The 13170-nt window shown below is 45.5% G+C and overlaps 1 protein-coding gene across 3 annotated transcripts in view; it reads left to right on the forward strand.

Annotated features, from left to right (window-relative positions):
- nudt13 (nudix (nucleoside diphosphate linked moiety X)-type motif 13) overlaps positions 1 to 11955 on the forward strand; it is a 37980-nt gene extending 26025 nt beyond the window's left edge. For all 3 annotated transcript variants that reach the window (XM_072491478.1, XM_072491477.1, XM_072491479.1), the window contains exons 5-9: positions 1533 to 1639; positions 4037 to 4162; positions 5454 to 5565; positions 8142 to 8296; positions 11192 to 11955. In XM_072491478.1, the coding sequence (XP_072347579.1) occupies positions 1533 to 1639; positions 4037 to 4162; positions 5454 to 5565; positions 8142 to 8296; positions 11192 to 11380 (689 nt within the window). In that variant the 3' untranslated portion in view covers positions 11381 to 11955. The remainder of the gene's footprint in view (positions 1 to 1532; positions 1640 to 4036; positions 4163 to 5453; positions 5566 to 8141; positions 8297 to 11191) is intronic.
- Positions 11956 to 13170: the final 1215 nt, after the last annotated feature.

Consider the following 13170-nt stretch of genomic DNA (forward strand, 5'->3'; position numbering starts at 1 on the left):
TGAGACAGATGGGTCAGATTACATTATTTGCTTGCTCCGCATTCATGCAACTCTGTTTTTCTTCATTTACATGCACACATTACATGAAATGAGGTGGAAGTAGATTCAATAACAACTTCCAAAAGGCATAGGATAAATACTTAAGGGAAGAAAATGGCACAGCTACAGGGAAAGTGGGATAAATTGGATAGCTCTTTCAAAGAGCTGGCACTGAGGGGTTGGAACAAATGGCCATCTCCTGTGCTGTATCATTCTGTGATCGACCTCTTCTGTTTGCTCCTCATGTAAGTAATCAACCCTCTTGCCAAAGTCCCCTCCATCAAAAATGTGTGGGCTGGATTCTCCGATTTGAAGACTAAGAAGGATGAGGGGGGATCTTATTGAAGCTTCAGGATACTGCGTGGCCTGGATAGAGTGGACGTGGAGAGGATGTTTCCACTTGTAGGAGAAACTAGAACCAGAGGGCACAATCTCAGACTAAAGGGACGATTCTTTAAAACTGAGATGAGGAGGTATTTCTTCAGCCAGTGGGTGGTGAATCTGTGGAACTCTTTGCTGCAGAAGGCTGAGGAGGCCAAATCACTGAGTGTTCTTAAGACAGAGATAGATAGGTTTTTGATCAATAAGAGGATCAGGGGTTATGGGTAGAAGGCAGGAATGGGGATAAGAAAAATATCAGCCATGATTGAATGGCAGAGCAGACTCGATAGGCCGAGTGGCCTAATTCTGCTCCTATGTCTTATGGTCTTATGCTCACGCAGGCATGGGAACAGTGGCGTTTTACACCAGAAAAAGCGGCGCACATGCTGCGTATGGTGGGGGTGGGCAAGCAGGCATGCAGCATAAAACTCCCAGCTTTAGCTGCGGATACGGTCGGAGAATTGCCGGGTCCGTGGCCGCGCATGCACACGGCAGCGGCCTGCAGTGGCCACGCCGTGCAACATGGCGCCAGCCGCCCGCGGACCTGGCCTGCCAAAAACTTTGACCAGGCTCCCCACCCCCGGACCACCCGCGGAACACCTTCCCCCTCCTGACTGTGGCGGGCTGGACTCAGTCTGCAGCCACCATGCCAGGTTCACGAAAATAAATAGCATGAGTGACCCACGCCGTTGGGAACTCGGCCCATCGGGGACGGTGCATCGGGGGAGGGCCTCGGGTGACTTGCCCGCCCCAGATTTTGGCGCAAACGGGGATTCTCCGGCTGATCGCCGAACACGATTTCGGCGTCGGAGACCAGAGAATCCCGCCCCATGTTTTCTTTGTGTTCCTTATCTAGCTCGTCTCCCTTCCCCGCTTGTTCTTTGTTCACCAAAATCCACACTTGCATCAAACTCTTCTTTATTCCTTTGTTTCAATTCCCTTCTCAACTGCACCTTGTGAGTCTCGAGTGGCATAATGGCCTGAAAGGCTATGAAGGTAATCACTTTGCAAAAACAGTAAAAGCTAGAAACATTTGGGGCCATTACAATGCCACTGCCGTTAACACGTTTGACAAAGGATGATGTTCTAACAACCTGTGCGCTTAATTGCAGGTAGAATTGAAAAGGTCAAAGCGGAATCAGTTCTGAAGGGAACATTTGTTGATTTGCGGAAAGCCTTCTTCCTCTTGGATGGAAAGGATGCTCCCTTGCTGTCCCAGGTAGAACATAAACTTTGGCAAACTTTGAAATTGGGAAAACTTTTTTCATCCATTATTTCCATTCAGGAGCAAGAGTCAGATTTAGACATTTTGCTGTAACACATTCATCTTGGAGTGGGTGCGGTAAGCACAGTCTTGCTGTGTACTGACAAGGGTCAGGGTCTTGTCTTAGCTGCATATTTTGTGAGTTTTGCAGCACCTTGGTACCTCTCATTCATTTGGTTGTTTTGGGATATTATCCAGTGACTCTGAAGTTGAATTGGCCGTTCCATCACAGTTCTAACAAGGCCAGCGGCTTACCGTAGTTTGTACCTTCGCATTCTTCCCTGAGATTAGTGTGAAAGTAATATTAGAATTCACTGACTGACCAACAATGAGCACTTTTTCCATGGCCGTAACCATCTTAAAAACCAACAAATGGGCAGGTTTTTCTGGACTCTCACAGCTCATTCGATGGGGAAATGGGTTTGCCTCTCCCACATCCTAGAATTCCCAAACCAAAACTTTGGTCTGCCTTGCCGTTTCAAACCTTATTATTAATGCGAAGAGTGTGGATATCGCTGGGAAGATCAGCATTTATTGCTCATCCCTTTTTACCCGTGAGAATGTGGCTGTGAGCTGACTTGCTCAGCCATTTCAGAGGGCAGTTAAGAATCAGCCAAAATGCAGTGGGCGTGGAGCCATAAGGAGGCCAGACAGGGTAAGGGACACAGATTTAAATCTTCATAAAGGGCATTAGAGAGCTAGATGGAGTTTTAGAACAATCTAGTGGTTTCATGTTCTTCATTTATACCAATGTTTTTATTCCAGATTTATTTCATTAATTGGATTAAATTCACAGACTACTATAAAACCATAAGTTTAGTTAGGCCATTCAGCCCATCAAGTTTGCTCTGCCATTAATGAGATCATTACTCCACTTTCCTGCCTTATCCCCATAACCCTTGGTTCCCTTACCCGTCTATCTCAACTTTGAACATGCTTATCGACCTAACCTTTACAGCCCGCTGCGGTAAAGAATTCCACAGATTTGCCACCTTCTGAGAGAAGACATTCCTCCTCATCTCTGTCTTAAATGGTGACCCCTTACTCTGAGATTATGCCCTCTGGTCCTAGACTCTCCCACAAGGGGAAACAACGTCTCAGCATCTACAGTGTCAAACCCCTGAGAATCCGATATGTCTCGCATTCCTCTAAAATCCAATGAGTACAGGCCCAACCTACTCAAACCTCTCCTCATAAGAAAACACCTCCATAGATAAGGGGACCAAAACTGTTCACAGTATTCCAGGTGTAGTCTAACTAGTACCTTCTATAATTTTAGCAGGAATTCCCTATATTTACACTCCATTCTCTTTGAAATAAAGACCAACATTCCATTTGCCTTCCCAATTACCTGCTGAACTTGCGTGCTTGCTTTTTGTGATTTATTCACGAGGACCCCCAAATCCCTCTGTGCTGTAGCTTTCTGCAGTCTCCATTTAAATAATATTCAGCTCCTTTATTCTTCCTACCAAAGTGCGTAACTTCACATTTTCCTATATTATAATTTAATCTGCCAAGTTTTTGCTCAATCATTTCCACTGTCTGTATCCCTCTGTAGACTCTTTGTGTTTTCCTCACCACTTCGCATCCCACCTATTTTGTGTCACAGCAAACTTGGCAATATACATTCATTTCTCTTGTCCAAGTCATGCTGTGGTGGGATTTTAATTCATCCCTCTAGGAGGTTATTGGTCCGTTTACATAACCACGATGGTCACACTCTGTTTCTTATTCCGAGGTGGGAATGCAAACCACTTAACCAGGGGCTCACTCCACACTGGCTTATAGCAGCTGAATAAGTCACATTCCATTTTGTTACATAGAATTCAGGATTTTAACCTTTGGTGATTGCATTCGGCATTCGACTTTATTTTCCCCTTAAAACGATAAATCTTTAAACATCACTACTGTGCATGTCGACAGGTGATGAGATCAATCTATCTTTATTGCACGCATTGTATTTATTTGTATACCAAAATGTTCATAATCCTTATAATTTTTGCATTCTTATTTTAATTGTCTGCACCTGTTATGAATTATAATTAATTTATTTGTATCGTCATCACAATTTGGCACCTATCACTATGAAGATTCTTCAATAAACCAATTATCTATCCATCTTTATTCTTGTGAAATTCTGATGTGTGACTGTCTCCTTTACTGGTCGGCCCTTTGTAGCATTGCTTTAAAATATTGACAAATGTTTGCTGTCTGATTTTTATCAGCTTTGCTTTACGGTTAAGAACGTCCTTCTCGAGTTTGCATTGTACGTTCTGAGGTTTCGGTCTGGGCTTGTACTTCAGATCAGACTGCATGTCTGGACATACCGAGACAATAATGGATGTATTTTAGGCACAGGGCCTTCTCCGCTGGCACAGCACACATCTCTACTGCAGTAGAACGGGACACCCTACACAGAAGAATGTGTCAGGCAGCAAACGTGTCTGTAGCACAGAAGAAATAATCTACTACCCACAGGTAACCACTTGAGCATTCAGCTCGCTTTCTTCTACTTCGCTTAATCCTTTCTTCATCTTCTTGCTTTGTATAATATACCCTGTATTCCCACTGTGTACATTGTGGGAGTCCTTCCTGTTTACATCCTTCGTTCCCATTTATTTTTATTATTTTGGTCTGTGGACCCGTAATCGGGATGTGCTTTTACGCAGAAGACTCAAAGTGAAACAGCTTGCTTGCCAAGGCACTGTTCCCAGGTTTTGTGTTTTGGAGAGAAGAAACCAGACTCCTCGGCACCGAGTGGACCTTACAAACCAGGTTGTGGAGGGGCTCGCTTGATTGGTTAACTGGCAACCAGTGCACTGGCCAGGGACAGTGTTCTGCCTACCAACAGTCAGTGATTGGTTCCTGCGGGATGCTTTCTGAGAGAACCCAGCAGACGTGTTTAGACCTGGGAAGGGAAAGGAGCGCTCTCCCTCTCCTGCTTGCTGAAGTGAAAGAACTGCTCTATTGTTCTGAAAGCAGTGAGTGTGTCTGGCGCAGCTTTTGCTGTGAACCTGAAATGGTGCTGAGGTCTGCAGAGAAAGTAGACAACCTTGCCGGAGAAAACCATCTCAAGCCTAGAAGGAAGAAGTACCAAAATGAAATCCTGAACTTCAGAAAGACATTGCCTGGAAGTCATCCCAGTCCATCAGGGATCCTTATCCTTTTTTTTCTTAATATGTAATTTCCCCCCCCTTCCCTCACCCTTTCCCCTCATGTTTGTGTGTGTGTGTAGAGTGGGCGAGTTAGAAAGGGAGGTGTTGGGAAAGGGGTAGTAGATAGTTATATTTTCTGTCCAGTTAATTATGATACTGTACATAATAAAATATTACTTGTGCTTTAAAATTACAAGCCTGTAGTTTATTGGGCTCAACCAAGGACCTCGGGTATTTAATATAAAATCTAATTTCACCTGTGCTGTGACTCCAGGTCAAGTGGGGGGGGGAATTGACCGTGCACTAGCACAGGGTGTCATGACAACATTATCTCCTTGTACCCAAGCACTGTGTAATATATGCATTTACTAATTTCCTTGCTTAGCCTGAGTTAATGGTATTCACAATGCAACCTGGGTGAATTGACACTCGCTTCCCTCTCGGGCTGTGTGACCCACAACCATGCCTGGTTCTACCGTTCAAAACATTCAGATTATCAAAGGAGCAACTACTGTTTTTGAATTGTTATTACTGTTTTTTTAAAATTCTAAATCAACGGCAAACATTTCTACAACTATCTGCTAAGGTACTTTGTGCGACTCCTTATTTAACAGGTGTCTCCTGTAATCATCGTGCTGGTATCTGATGGAGCACGGTGCCTGCTGGCACGCCAGGAATCATTTCCTCCTGGAATGTACAGCGCCCTTGCTGGATTCTGTGATATTGGTAATTGGCCTTTCTTACAGATTCTTACAGATAATGTAATGTGCAAGATTGTGCAAAGAGAAGGGATCCAATTTGATTTTACTATGATGGATTTTTTGGTCCTTCTATCATCTGAATTATTTCCAAAAGCTTTTTCTAATTTGATTGTGAGGAGACACCGTAAGGAAATCCTTGACAACAGTCTCCTCGTGTGGAAATACCTGGCCTCTGTTTGGCGTCTCACTCGGATAGCATGGTGGTTAGCACTGTTGCTTCACAGCTCAGGGTCCCAGGTTCGCTTTGCGCTTGGGTCACTGTCTGTGCGGAGTCTGCACGTTGTCCCCGTGTCTCCGTGGGTTTCCTCCGGGCGTTCTGGTTTCCTCCCGAAAGTCCCGAAAGACGTGCTTGTTAGGCGAATTGGACATTCTGAATTCTCCCTCAGTGTAGGGAGTCCCGAACAGGCGTCGGAGTGTGGCGACTCGGGGATTTTCATAGTAACTTCATTGCAGTGTTAATGTAAGCCTATTTTTGACACTAATAAAGATTATTATGATATATGGGGAACTTGACATGAACAGGGAATGATAGGCAAAGAATCAGAGCGCTGATCCAGGCCATTCGTACCACCTGTTCTGTTCTGCCACATACGCTCAGAACACCCGTACCACAACAATTTATCTCATCCTGTCAGCATATCCTTCTACTCCCTTCCCTCTCGTGCTGTTTATCTAGCTTCTCCTCAAAACTATCAATGCTATTCCTCTCAACTACTCCTTAAGATAATGAGTTCCACTCTCTGTGTAAAGAGGTCACTCCTGAATTCTCAGTTTGAATTACTGGTGACATCTTGTATTTATAGTCCCTGTTTTTGTCACCCCTACGAGAGAGAACCTATTTTCCATCTCTACCTGATCAAACTTTTGTAATCTATGAGGTCACCCTCCACCTTGTCTTAATTTTAGAGAAAAGAACCCCAGCCTCTTGAGCCTATCCTGACAAGTATATTCCTCAGTTCTGATATCATTCTATGAATCATTATTACACTTCCCACGGTGCCTTTATATCCTTTCTGTAATCTAGTTATCAGACCTGTGCACAGTACTCCGTGTGGCCTAGCTAAGGTTCAATACAAGTTTAACATAGCTTTGCTGCTTGCCAATTCTCCCCCTTTAAAAATAAACCCCTATTCTTGGTTTGCTTTTATTTCTGACCTTCATATTCTGAGTTACTCCTAGTGAGTTTTGTATCTGTATCCCTGGCTCCCTTTGCTCCTCTACCTCATTTAAACTCTTAGGTCCCAATTAGCTTGAGCCCTTATTACTCTTGCTGTCAAAATGTGACAACTTCTTCTGAGACAGTGCCGGGGAACCGAGACTTCCTTCTGCTCCGGAGTTGTGGGTCCTGAGGTGACTAAAAAGTTCATTGCTGGATCCGTACACTCCGCCACGGGTGGGACAGGTAGTGTTTGATGAGGTGGCTAATGTCCGCTCCCTCTGCTCTTTGCGCTTGGCCTCCACCCGGACCTGTTGGAGATGTTCAAAATGGTTGACACCTTGGATATTTCCTCCCCAGTTTGGATGGTCACGAGCATTTTTTTCAGGAACTTCACTGAAATGTTTCCTTTACCCTCCTGGTAACCAGTTGTAATGAAACTCAGAGTAGAGAGCTTGTTTTGGATATCTCCTGTCAGGCATGCAGACGATGTCGCCCACCCAGTGTAACTGATTAACCATAAAGAGTGCCTTGATAGTCGGATCCCCCCCCCCCCCCCCCCCCCCCCAGGACGGCACCCGCACACTTACCTTCCAGGTCCCGCCGTGTGTGAGGTGAGTAATCCACGTCGGCCCATCGGGGCCCGGAGAATCGCCGGGGGGGCCGCTGCCATCGGCCCCCGACCTGCGTGGCAGGAATCCCGGCGGCGCCCGAAAAATGACGCCGGAGAATAGGGAAGCCGGCGGCGGGGCGGGATTCGCCGACCCTGTGCAGGGTCAGAGAATCCCAGCCCATGTCTCTAGCTCTTTAGCTGTTTTGCATTGGTAATGCTGAGCTAAATGCTCTGAGGATAATATGGGAGCAAATTCCACCTTGGCAGCGAGTGGAATATAACTGTAGTCTCAGTAATGTTAACCATGACAACTATATCAGGTTCACTAATGTTTAGGAAAGGAAATCTGCCGGCCTTACCCGGTCTGGCTGTCATGTGACTCCAGACCCATTGCAATGTGGTTGTCTCTCGATTGCTCTCTGAAATGACGTGGCAAGTCACTCAGTTCAAGGACAATTAGGGATGGACATCCTATAATAGAATTTTTTAAAGCTTCATTGTGTACACCGATGATGCATGCCTTGATTCAGGATTTTACGCAAGCACCAATGTGCTACAAAAAGCTGAAGAGAGTTGTAATGCTTCCCCTGTTTGTCTGCAGGCCACCTTCAAAGCAAGTCCCTGAATGACTGCCAACACACAGTAAACGTACTAGAGAGTGGCCAAAATACTAGAGTATCTTCCACTGACTGGCTCATCATTGATTTGCAACAATTTTTGTTTCCCCCCACACAGTATGTCGATTCTTAATTCACTTTTGCACTTCCCCCAGGGGAAACCGTGGAGGAATCTATGCACCGGGAAGTCGCCGAGGAAGTTGGTTTGGAAGTGTCCTCATTTGAGTATTCTGCATCCCAGCACTGGCCCTTTCCTAATAGCTCACTGATGATCGCATGCCATGCACTGGTGCAACCAGGGCGGAACAAGGTAAATTGTGTTCAAGGTTGTGGAGATCAGAGAAAGCAGAGTGAAAGGGGTTAGTATTCTGCAGATTAATGTCCTGATCCCAAGGCATGCATGGCATAGGAAAAAATAGAAATTACCGTACCTTCCCTGAAATGGCTTGTTTGTTTGTTTTGTGTATTTCATATTCTTTTTATCTTCCCTTCTATACTACTGAATAGGACAGCAGGCAACCACACCCAGAGGCTTTGCCAGTGATTCTCTAAGCAACCACCAGCAGGTAACAAGAGTGGCAAAGGTTCTCTCCATTTGCCTTGATCTCTGTGTCAAGGGCCTTGTCCCTACTTTTAGTGCCTCACTTTTAGAAGCTGAGAAGAGGAACTCTCTACAGGAGGTTGTGTGAGTGTGATGCGGCATCCTTCTGTCCATGGCACATCACATTGGAACTTCAGACACAATTCACTGCTTGAGAAGAGAGGGCTGGCCATTGAGTTTTGTGATCAGACAGCAATTGCTTCCTGCTTAACCAGATTTTCCCAGACCTTCAGCAACATTATATTCTTTATAAGAAAGACTTGCAGTTATATATCCTCAGGGCATCGTAATCAGTTATTATTGATGTGTAGCCATTGTTGTAGCGTAGGAAATACAACAACCAATTTGCACACAGCAAGCTCCCACAGGCAGCAATGAAATAGTGACCCGATAATTTGGTTTAATGATTTTAGTCGAGCAATAAATATTGGCCAGAACATCAGGGGTGAACTCCCCTGCTCTTCTTCAAAACAGTTCTGAGAGATCTTTTTACTCCAGTCCAGTGTAGATGGAGCTTCCTCCAACAGTCTAGTTAAAATCTGATGCTCATGTTTCTGGAATGGGACTTGAACCCACAATTTTCTGACTCCGACATGAGTGTAAACCATTGAGTGAGTGAAGATACACGCTTTTCTAAACATACCATCATCTTCTAAAGTGTTCATTAATTATATCTTTCTCCAGGTCCCATGCCCTAAGATGGCATTGGCGACCATGGGCCTCAATGTTAATCTAACTCTGGAGACTTGGATCATCATCGTTGGTGGTGCATTCATCCAGTTTGCGAGGCTCTTTAGACATATTGGTTGTGATTTAACTCAATGGGAACAAAGTCCCATAGTGAGCGCATTTAGCTGTGTGTTTCCCGGTCCTTGCAGCGGGGAGAATCACAAGGCTATAAAACGCGACTTGCGTTTGATAAGTGACCTCAGCGAGGAACGCGTGGCCGAGGCCACACATAGCCTCATTTTGTACACTTCAGGAGCTCCGCTCGCCGGAACTCAAGAATAGCGAGAGATCGGGACGCCACCCGAGGCCCCTTAAGTCACCCCTCCCCCCAACCAATACCCACATAAAGCACTCCTGGCCCTATCACACCTGCACAAAAACTGCCAACTTGGCAGTGTCACCCAGGCAGTACCCTTGCTAACTGGCAGTGCCACCTGGGCACCTTGGCAATGCCAGGCTGGCACCCAGGTGGCAATGCCAGGATGCCAGTGCCAGGGTGCCCAGATGGGGCACCACCCTGCCCAAAGGGAATGGAACTAGGGTCTCCGGTCCCCTGGGACATCCCCACGAGTGTTATTCCATCTGGTCCCCATTTGTGGAGGCCAATACCAAACGGCACTCGCCCGAGGTCTCCGAGGCGAAGGAGAATGATCCCAAGCCTCGAGTCACTAAGGAATCTGCACATTAAATTAGACTAGCTATCTCGCACAATGGGCGGGATTCGCATCGTAATGTCTCGTGGGATTGCATTAGATCTCTTACAAATTGACGGTGCAGGCTCAATGGGCCGAATGGCCTTTCTGTACTGTAGTAATTCTATAATTCCTTGCCGTTGCCTCCCTCATAAAGGTTTCCAAATCCACTTTGTTCATTCTTAGGATGTCTATATCACTGATAAGACCAGAGATTTGTTGCTCATCCTTATTCATACTTATCTTGATTGTTCTATTCTTTAATTTTGTGTTAAGATTTAATAAAACTCTTAACTCAGTGAACATTTTGAGGATAATCGGCAGCCAGCTAATATCAAATTCACAAACTGATTGGAAATCCCGCTGTTCTAGCACAGATATGGAGCTCATAGCCTTAATTTTTTATTTTTAAAAATAAATTTAGAGTACCCAATTCTTTTTTTCCAATTAAGAGGCAATTTAACATGGCCAATCCACCTACCCTGGACATCTTTTTGGGTTGTGGGGGTGAGAGCCACGCAAACACGGGGAGAATGTGCAAACACCACACGGACAGTGACCCAGAGCCGGGATCGAAACTGGGACCTCGGCGCCGTGAGGCAGTAGTGCTAACCACTGCGCCACCCTGCTGCCCAGGGAAAATGTGTGTGTTTGGGTTGTAACAGTATTTCCTGTGTATTTCCTCTTTTTAACAAAATCTAGAGTATCCAATTCTTTTTTTTCCAATTAAGGGGCAATTTAACGTGGCCAATCCACCTACCCTGGACATCTTTTTGGGTTGTGGGGGTGAGACCCACGCAAACACGGGGAGAACGTGCAAACTCCACACAGACAGTGACCCAGGGCCAGAACTGAACCCGGGTCCTCGGCACCGTGAAGCAGCAATGCTAACCACTGCGCCACAGTGCTGCCCGCTAATAGCCTTTATTCACAAAATATTTCCCCTGTCAGGCAATCATCACAACCTCATTGTAACTCCATCACTAGTCATTAACACAGTCAAACACATAGGTAACCAGCTTGTTTTCAATTATTTCTAACCTTTAACCTGTTGCAGACTGGCTCCTGCATCTCCTTGTTAGTTCGCAAAGTTCTGGAATCATTGTTGCATTTGACATTTCCTTTTTTCACCACCAGTGTTGTAATTTCCACATTACTGATGTGCATTTTGTTATGGCTGCAGATCGACCTGAACATCTCGGAACTTGAGGACGCCCGCTGGTTTGATGCCGAGGTGCTCACAGAAGCTTTAAAACGTAAGCGGATGTCTACCATGAAAGAAATGGGCGATGTTCCCTTCCGGATTCCACCCCCGTGGGCTGTAGCACATCAACTCATCAAGGAATGGACCCAAAGGCAGCAGCCATGCTGAAATTCTGCAGTCACTGGATTTGGCGGGACTGTTTAATGCAGGTTGCTGATTCTTTAGAATGTGATTTTCATGTTACGTGGGTCAGCTATCAATGAAACCATTGCGCAAAAAAAAAAAAATGCATTGTAACAGACTTGTTTATCATTTATAAAGAGGAATATCTGTCTCCTCTATCTAGCGGGGGCCAGAGAGAAGAGAAGTGTCCATCGTGCAAATGTATTATCAGTATGGATCCTAAACTGTTAATTATTATTACTCATGTTATGCCAATGTGTCTTTAACATCCCAAGATTTTAAAATGGGTTTTAAAATGTTTAAGGCAGATGTTTTACTAAAGTAGGTTCCCTTTTTTAAAAAGAACCTGTATATGTTCACAATGCATGAATCTCAAATAAGACTGGAATATGAGAAACGTGACGAGATCTGCAATGAGATGGCGGGGGAGTTGCTAATATCTACATAAATTGTTACTTATAATTTTAGTTTTCTTGGAGTTTGAGACCAGTTGTTTCAGGGGAATGCTGCTAACATACAGATGTGATATGCAATTAAAATCATTTTCCCCATACACATTTTATCTGCATCAAGCACTTGGGTAATTACATGACAAACCAGAATTATTGAAAAAGATCATCAGGATTGATCTTTTGTTTTGCATGGACTGAATAGCAATATGCACAATTTAAGCAATTAAATCCAGTTAAAATGAAATTCCGTTAAATATTTAAGCAAATATTATCTGTTGCGATGTTATGATGTTGCATTCACGATTATATTCTTGAGTGCCGTTTATATATCTCAGTGCCTCGGTGCTTAACACAATGAATCACTTTCTAAAGTGCAGTAGTTGCTATGTAGGCTGTCACAAGGAAGAGAAATGTGCCTGTGAAAGCTCCAGCCGTGATCATATCACCGCGTGCGCTGTTAGGCAAGTGAGGTGGCATGAGGATGAAAGGTAAGGACTTCTAAAATATCCTCAGGTGGCATTGCCTCTCTTTAGTTATCACTGGCTATGAGGGGTTAATGTGCAAACCACACCCCACATGGGTGGGTTGAAACTGTACAGAGATCAATTTCAAATGCTGACACACCTACGGGGTCTTCCTGTCCTGTCTTGGGCTGTCTCTTTTTTTAAAAATTTTTTTTAAATTTAAAACAGATTTGTAACATTTACAGAGAAAAAAGGCCATATACAAAAGACTTAACATATTGAAAACGAACTGTGGGAGAGAATAAACATATTAATAAAGCACTTCCCCAACCAGCTCTATTTACCCATGCCCCACGTGCTCAACTAACCTAATGTGGCTCTAACCCCCCCCCCCCCCCCACTTCCCCTCCGCCCCGGGTTTTGCTGCTGTCGGTTTCCTATGCTATTCCCTGCAAGCGACTATCTCCACCGGGGATTTCTGATCCCCCCCCCCTTACCCTCTTAAATCTTCTCTGCTCTCCCTCCCGGCTGCCCCCCCCCCCCCCTCCTGACCCCCCCGAGGCCTGCCCTTCCAGGTCCGCCCCGCGCTTGGCCCAAGCCCGCCCCTTCTCCTACTCTCCCTGGTGCCCCCCGACCTACGCTAACTACGTTGACCCCTGCCCTTAGCGCCTGGCTGTCTCCCGCCCGAATGCTCGGGCCCTCCCCCCACACCCCAAAGACCCATTAACCTAATTGTATCTCCCCGTGCCCTTTCAAGTCCCTTAACCAGCCCCTAGCCCATCCCCCCCATCAGAGGCCCCGATCTCCCGCCAAAAGGTACCAAGCGCGGGACCCCCCCCCCCCCCCCCCGCCGTTGCAA

Source organism: Scyliorhinus torazame, chromosome 28, assembly GCF_047496885.1.
Source record: "Scyliorhinus torazame isolate Kashiwa2021f chromosome 28, sScyTor2.1, whole genome shotgun sequence".
NCBI lineage: Eukaryota > Metazoa > Chordata > Chondrichthyes > Carcharhiniformes > Scyliorhinidae > Scyliorhinus > Scyliorhinus torazame.